Raw genomic sequence first — 8,492 nt, 5'->3', positions numbered from 1 at the left:
TAACTCCCAGACTAATGTAATCTTTATATGATGCTTCACTCTGTCAGTAAGCTACCCTGAAGGAGCAGAGTCTAACTCCCAGACTAATGTAATATTTATATGATGCTTCACTCTGTCAGTAAGCTACCCTGAAGGAGCAGAGTCTAACTCCCAGACTAATGTAATCTTTATAATGATGCTTCACTCTGTCAGTAAGCTACGCTGAAGGAGCAGAGTCTAACTCCCAGACTAATGTAATCTTTATATGATGCTTCACTCTGTCAGTAAGCTACCCTGAAGGAGCAGAGTCTAACTCCCAGACTAATGTAATCTTTATATGATGCTTCACTCTGTCAGTAAGCTACGCTGAAGGAGCAGAGTCTAACTCCCAGACTAATGTAATCTTTATATGATGCTTCACTCTGTCAGTAAGCTACCCTGAAGGAGCAGAGTCTAACTCCCAGACTAATGTAATCTTTATATGATGCTTCACTCTGTCAGTAAGCTACCCTGAAGGAGCAGAGTCTAACTCCCAGACTAATGTAATCTTTATATGATGCTTCACTCTGTCAGTAAGCTACCCTGAAGGAGCAGAGTCTAACTCCCAGACTAATGTAATCTTTATATGATGCTTCACTCTGTCAGTAAGCTACCCTGAAGGAGCAGAGTCTAACTCCCAGACTAATGTAATCTTTATATGATGCTTCACTCTGTCAGTAAGCTACCCTGAAGGAGCAGAGTCTAACTCCCAGACTAATGTAATCTTTATATGATGCTTCACTCTGTCAGTAAGCTACCCTGAAGGAGCAGAGTCTAACTCCCAGACTAATGTAATCTTTATATGATGCTTCACTCTGTCAGTAAGCTACGCTGAAGGAGCAGAGTCTAACTCCCAGACTAATGTAATCTTTCTAATAAATGGTTAATTGTGCATGTGGTGTTTCCTTTCTGAACTCTGAAAGCAACGTCCAGACTGATCTGTGAAGGTGAACGCTGCATACACACGACACCCTTGATACTTCTCCAGTCTTCTCAGTAAACAAGGATATGGTGTTATTTTACCCTGGCATTGGGAAAGGTAGCGGTAACGGTATCGCTGCTGCTGCCTCGGTTCCATGCCATGTTCAACATCAAAGACCACTGCAGCCTTTTGAAAAATCAATCTCTCTCTCAGTGCAGCTGTCCTACTGACTACAGTGCAACCAATGTGATGGCAGTATCAAAATGCCAAGACTGATGCACACGTGTCCAAGTAATTACCAAACCCAGCGTGTTTGTGTCATCAGGTCCCCTCTGTAGTTTATGTAAAAGAGCAACTTGTGCTTTAATCTGTATTCGGTTAGTTTCCCACTTCTGGGCGGTGTGTGAGGGAGGTGTGTGTTCTGTCGTGTTGTTTTCACATTAATCCTGGTGTTGTTTCTGAGAAAGTTAAAGCTTGACATCGAAGATAGATTATTCATTCACGTTGTACGGTTCTAATTCTCAGAGTAAAAACACAACGGACATTATGAAAGCTTAACAAGAGGATCAATACATATACATTAGACAAAAACATTTTCACACAAGCACTGATATTTAACCATTCCTCATTGGCTGAGTCTCCTCCTACCCATCTGTACCAACATTGTTCTTTACTGCTAAGCAGGACACTAGTGATACGGGCCATGAACTTTTATTTCTCCCTTAAGGTGACCTGACCTGAACCCCCCTCAATCAGGTAATCCATGGCTCTCTCCCCTTATCAATGCCTGCCACGTGCAATCGCTTCCCTGCACTCAACACATTCCAAGCTTAATTGCACACACTATATACCTTCCTCCTATAACCCTTAACTTCTGGTGTAGACTCTCTAAACCTCAGCACTCCATCAGTGACATGAATAAGTATATTTTCATATTCTCAGAACCCAACAACGTATAATCAAAATTGTAAAGACTTTTATATAGGTGTGTATGTATCCGTTTGTGTGTGCTTCCTTGCGTTCACGTGTGTGCTTGCCAGCCCAGTGCTTTCAGGCAGATGTGTGGGCGTGCATTTGTTTGCGTGTGTATGTGTGTCAGAGGGTTGATGAGACCTGTCACTACCTGTCGATAACAGCTCAGCTGGACCAGAAACCGTCACAGAGCTGCTACTGTCACTAGTTCTCTGTCATGACCATTGACCAACAGGTAGTGAGCAGCAGGAAGTAGTAGGGGGTGATTGTTCCAACACACAAAATGTGCACGGCTCTTTGCTGATTGGAAACTTTGTAGCAGACTGTGATCTGGTGTGAGTATGACCTCAAAACAGAGTTGGATCCTACCTGTTGGTCATTTGAGACACAACAAAGTGAAGTACAGTTTATCAGAATACTTCTGAAACAAACTCACTTGAGGCAATTACATAGGAAAAATATGCATTACTGAATTATCAAAGTTCATGTGAAATCCATAGAGCTTTACAAAACAAAAGAAAAATTAACTATTTATTTCAAAGAGAGAAAAAACATCCAAGATGGGATTACATAATGAATGAATGTGAAGCTTTCTGGGAAAGAGGTTTTACCGCCACCACTTAATATCAAGGAGCTACTTTAATCAGAGACAAAGTTGACATTGTCATCCCATCTCTGTCTCAGTGGTTCATTCAGAATGTCCTCCAAGAGTTGCTGAACTTCCTCTCCACTTCACTTCCAGAAAGACAGAGAGTGAAAGATAGAGAGGGGGGGGCAGGTACAGAGAAGGAGAGACAGACAGAGAGAAGGTAGAGGGAGAGAGAGAAAGAGGGAGAGAGAGAGCAGATAGTGTTCTTTCAGATGACGTCACTTCTACCCGAAGCTCATCCCTCAACTGATTGGTGGAAGCATTCAGCATTTTGTGTGCAGCACTAGGCAGTGTGACTGGCTCAGCTAGTGTGACTGGCTCAGCTAGTATGACTGGATCAGTGTGGCTGGCTCAGTGTGACTGGCTCAGCTAGTGTGACTGGATCAGCTAGTGTGACTGGCTCAGCTAGTGTGACTGGCTCAGCTAGTGTGACTGGCTCAGCTAGTGTGACTGGCTCAGCTAGTGTGACTGGCTCAGCTAGTGTGGCTGGCTCAGCTAGTGTGGCTGGCTCAGCTAGTGTGGCTGGCTCAGCTAGTGTGACTGGATCAGCTAGTGTGACTGGATCAGCTAGTGTGACTGGCTCAGCTAGTGTGACTGGCTCAGCTAGCAAGCTAATGTTGGATCCGTGCAGGAGGAATCGTTGCGCTATCTGACGTAAGACAATTTTCTCCCTTCCACTCTTCTCTGCTCGTGAGCTCGCCAATCATTTTCGGCCCTGGGATGTCTAGAACTCTATTGGAGGGATGAGACACCATTTTTCTACGTGAAATTCCATAAGTTCATGTTTTGTTGATGGTGGTGGAAAATGCTGTCTCAGGCACCACTCCAGAATCTCCCATCTCCCAAACTACAAGTTTGACTTTTCTATTACTCAAATGTACACTCAAACTATACAGGATAAGTACAGCTTCTAGTTAAATTGCTCACAGACTGGCACACATAGTTGCAGGAAGTAGTTTGGGGGTTTCTGAATGTTTTCTTGTAAATGTGCTGTAGCACCCTCGGCGCCCCTACTTACAGGGGTATGCTGGTACCTGGCAGCTCTAACTACATGCTCCAGCAGAAAAAGAGTGACATTTGACACATTAGGTCTACATCTAGCTAGCCCTCCTGGACTCATCACTACAACCTACAGCCTACTCACTGTCTGACCATGCCATTCAAGTGGGGCAAAGAAGTCTCCCTGAGTACTGAACCTCAATTCTATTAAACATTCATATTCACTGCATTAGTACATCGTTAGAAAATACATGTGTGCTGTAAGAGGCTATGGACTGACAAGAAACCTCATTTAATGTTCAAACCGAACTCACTGTTGACTACTTTAGGCTAGATAAAGGCTCTCACATTGCACTCACGATATTAGAGACCTCATCCAAAAACACTTTGGCATGCACGGGATGGTGTTCACTTATGAAACTCCGCGCATTCTTTTTACAAACAGATCGAACAGAATCCAGAAGGCAAAGCATGACTCGTCTGTGCTGGGATCCGATGATGACGTGATACGAATCTCAGCGAGCATAAACAGATGATGATGAGCGGGAGCGCCCCGGTCCGCGCGCGCGCTCCATATTAATCTGTTGAAGCTAGGTCGCTGTCTTTTAAGGCACCATGGACTGTGTGGAGAGAAACCTTTCCGAGCAGTAACAACCTGCAACAACTTCGTGACCAGAATCAATTCTACATCTTTTACCAGGATGGTAACTTTCTTTCGGTAAAATTAGAATTGCCTCGATATTAATTTATTTAGGTTTGGAGAGGGAAAACCGATTGCTCTATGACATTTGCGACGAGGGCATTTATCATTATGTGGTTGGATGGTTTATGATAGTATTTGATTGGAGCCCTCAGCCAATTAATCTAAATGGTTTTGAAGTTCTGTTGACTTCAGTAAATGATCTCGTGTCAGTTCCGAAGTCCAGAACTATGTCTACCATCTGATTTATGTTATTGTGCGTTTTGGTGTTGAAGACAAGAGTTTAGCCTAGGCTATTTAACCTATCGATGTGATTCAACGAAAAACATTAATTTCGTGAGGAGGAGTTTTCCAAACATACAAGGAATCTGTGCTCGTATCCGGCATGCTGGCTTTCTTAGTTGGACTTTTATACCTAGTGAGTGGACGCACGGTGCGCGCTCAGGATGCGACAGGTAGCCGCTTCTTCTGCTCCGCCATCCCGGCGGGCGCCGAACCTAGCTGCTCCTTCGAACGCAACGGTAACCGCGTGCAGAGCACCAGCCCCGTGGAGGATGAGTTACGGAACACCATCCTCCAACTCCGAGAGACCATCCTCCAGCAGAAGGAGACTATCGTGAGTCAGCAGGGCACTATCAAGGAGCTGAACTCCAAACTGGCCCGTTGCGAGGCGGCCGCGGAGGACTCAGCGGGCAGGTCCAGGGGCCAGAGCTCCAGGCGGAAGGACTACAGTAAGAACACAATGGGAGACCTTCCCAGGGACCCCACGGAAACTATAGACCAGCTGGGAAAGACCATGCAGGGGCTCAAGGGTCGGTTGGAGAATCTGGAGGTGAGATAATGAGGCTGTAGTGGCTACAGTAAATTATATCAGTCAGGTCAAATCTATTTTTTTTATTATTATACACTGTAGCATTTTTGTATGGAGGTTAATATATGAATATACCCCTATATGAATATGGATGTTTGTGGTTATGGCTACAGTAAATTATAATGATCATGCTTTCCATATCGCTCTTACATTGTGTATGGAGGTTACTCACCCCTTTTACCTTTTCACCACAAATGTGTAGCACCCACCACATCAGGCATGTCTGATACTGAATGTAGCCTAAACGATAAGACACTACCCACTTTCTCTTCCTTAACGTCAAAGGGTAATGTAGTGTAGTATGTCAGAAGCATGCTGCTTATCCTTGATGAATCAAAGCACCTATTCATTTTTCCATGCGGCACCACACGCAGTCTTGTCATTTTTCCAACTGCTTGTGCAATTTATGTCACAAATCATACAAACATTTCCCCTGGCTTTGTATCCACTGTATCACGGATGAGGTCCTATCTACGCAGCAAACAGACCAAGAAAAAAAGGCCTATTGTGGGTATGTCCACCATAGAATCTAATCCTATGATGCCCACAGCTTGGTTAGTTAAGGTGATTAATCTCATGAATCTATTATAGTGTCGTCACAATCAAAGTCATGTGGGAGTGGCAGCCCCTGGCATAATCACAATCACACAGATAGCATTTTTTTCTGGTGCCTGGGAATGAGTGTGCTGGTCTCACGTGGCTTCATGATGATCATATCTCTGGGTGCATCCCAAATGGCACCCTGTTACCTTTATAGTGCACTACAAGGAAAAGGGTACCATTTGAGACGCAGCGTATCTGTCTGATAATATTGAGGTCATGTATGTTATTGTAACTGTGCAATCGGTTTGCGGCTGATGTAGAATTTATCTATAAGCACCAATCCTTTATGTCGTTATTAGATATAATACATGATCGCACAGTGTGGAATAAAACTGATAAAACAATTACATTAAAGTGCAATAGGAAATAAATAGGTTTACATCTATCTCTCTCTCTACATAGAGAGAGAGAGATATGTATAAACCTATTTATTTCCTATTGCACTTTAATGTAATTGTTTTAACTGTATATACAGCTGAAGTTGGAAGTTTACATACACCTTAGCCAAATACATTGAAACTCAGTTTTTCTTTTCACAATTCATTGTGACATTTAATCCTAGTAAAAATTCCCTGTCTTAGGTCAGTTAGGATCACCACTTTATTTTAAGAATGTGAAATGTCAGAATAATAATAGAGAATTATTTATTTGAGCTTTTATTTCTTTCATCACATTCCCAGGGGTCAGACGTTTATATACACTCAATTAGTATTGGGTGGCATTACCTTTAAATTGTTTAACTTGGGTCAAATGTTTTGGGTAGCCTTTCACAAGCTTTCCACAATAAGTTGGGTGAATTTTGGCCCATTCTTCCTGACAGAGCTGGTGTAACTGAATCAGGTTTGTAGGCCTCCTTGCTCGCACACACTTTTTCAGTTCTGCACACAAAAGTTCTATAGTATTGAGGTCAGGGCTTTGTGATGGCCACTCCAATAACTTGACTTTGTTGTCCTTAAGCCATTTTGCCACAGCTTTGGAAGTATGCTTGGGGTCATTGTCCATTTGGAAGAACCATTTGCGACCAAGCTTTAACTTCCTGACTCATGTCTTGAGATGTTGCTTCAATATATCCACATAATTTTCCTCCTCATGAGTCTATCTATTTTGTGAAGTGCACCAGTCCCTCCAGCAGCAAAGCACCCCCACAACATGATGCTGCCACCCCTGTGCTTCACGGTTGGGATGGTGTTCTTCGGCTTGAAAGCATCCCCCTTTTTCCTCCAAATATAATGATGGTCATTATGGTCAAACAGTTCTATTTTTGTTTCATCAGACCAGAGGACATTTCTCCAAAAAGTACGATCTTTGTCCCCATGTGCAGTTGCAAACTGTAGTCTGGCTTTTTTATGGCGGTTTTGGAGCAGTGGCTTCTTCCTTGCTGAGCGGCCTTTCAGGTTAAGTCGAAATAGGACTCATTTTACTGTGGATATAGATACTTTTGTACCTGTTTCCTCCAGCATCTTCACAAGGTCCTTTGCTGTTGTTCTGGGATTAATTTGCACTTTTTGCACCAAAGTACGATCATCTCTGGGAGACAGAACACGTCTCCTTCCTGAGCGGAAGGACAGCTGCGTGGTTCCATTGTGTTTATACTTGCGTACAATTGTTTGTACAGATGAACGTGGTACCTTCAGGCATTTGGAAATTGCTCCCAAGGATGAACCAGACTTGTGGAGGTCTACAATTTTTTTTCTGAGGTCTTGGCTGATTTCTTTTGATTTTCCCATGATGTCAAGCAAAGAGGCACTGAGTTTGAAGGTAGGCCTTGAAATGCATCCACAGGTACACCTCCAATTGACTCAAATGATGTCAATTAGCCTATCAGAAGCTTCTAAAGCCATTACATAATTTTCTGGAATTTTCCAAGCTGTTTAAAGGCACAGTCAACTTAGTGTATGTAAACTTCTGACCCACTGGAATTGTGATACAGTGAATTATAAGTGAAATAATCTGTCTGTAAACAATTGTTTCGAAAAATTACTTGTGCCATGCACAAAGTAGATGTCCTAACCGACTTGCCAAAACTATAGTTTCTTAACAAGACATTTGTGGAGTGGTTGAAAAACGAGTTTAATGCCTCCATCCTAGGTGTATGTAAACTTCCCACTTCAACTGTATTTATATATTTCTCTCTCTTCCTCTCTCTCTCCACATATATGCTTAATACATGACAAAAAAATCAGTGATATAGGTTATTCCATCAGTTTTTTTTATATAACTCTCAAAATCTTATGCACAAGGAAAATGACATCCTCTGGGGTTAGACCCCTCATAAATAAGCAGGCCTAATTCAAATGAATGATTTTCAAAGTGTGCTTGTGTGTGTTTGTGTTTGGGGTGATGCACTTAATTATTACTCCAACGGGTCCCTGAAAGGACCTCCCCAACATATATATTGTCCCTGTTCCTTGATCCCACCTCAACTCTGAACACAGCAGAACACAACCTGTGACTGAACGACAGAACGTCCGGATAGGGGATTAAGTCTCTCTCTCTCTCCTCCCTCCACCACAGCAGCAGCAGTTGCGTGCCAACACGTCAGCAGCAGCAGCAGCAGGTGCGGGTGGGAATGCAGTGGGGCCCCTACCGGCGGAGCTGCGGGAGCTGCTGAAGCACCGTTTGGGGGCCCTAGAGGGCCAGCTTCTGAGGAAGGTGGCCGAGCTGGAGGAAGAGAAGAGCCAGCTGTACAACGAGACGGCCGCCCACCGTCAGCGAACCGAGAGCACCCTCACCTCACTGCTGGAGAGGATCACAGAGC

The 8,492-nt window shown here is 43.5% G+C and overlaps 1 protein-coding gene across 1 annotated transcript in view; it reads left to right on the top strand.

The window, feature by feature from the left end:
- The first annotated feature begins 4,106 nt into the window (after positions 1–4,106).
- Positions 4,107–8,492, top strand: part of LOC129848555 (neuronal pentraxin-2-like) — a 21,726-nt gene continuing 17,340 nt past the window's right edge. Inside the window, exons 1-2 of the mRNA XM_055915721.1 lie at positions 4,107–5,092; positions 8,249–8,492. The exon at positions 8,249–8,492 is cut by the window's right edge and continues 9 nt beyond it. Coding sequence (XP_055771696.1) covers positions 4,646–5,092; positions 8,249–8,492 — 691 coding nt within the window. The 5' untranslated portion in view covers positions 4,107–4,645. The remainder of the gene's footprint in view (positions 5,093–8,248) is intronic.

The sequence above is a fragment of the Salvelinus fontinalis genome, unplaced genomic scaffold (assembly GCF_029448725.1).
Source record: "Salvelinus fontinalis isolate EN_2023a unplaced genomic scaffold, ASM2944872v1 scaffold_1061, whole genome shotgun sequence".
Lineage (NCBI taxonomy): Eukaryota > Metazoa > Chordata > Actinopteri > Salmoniformes > Salmonidae > Salvelinus > Salvelinus fontinalis.
This window is presented reverse-complemented; position numbering and strand designations above follow the sequence as displayed.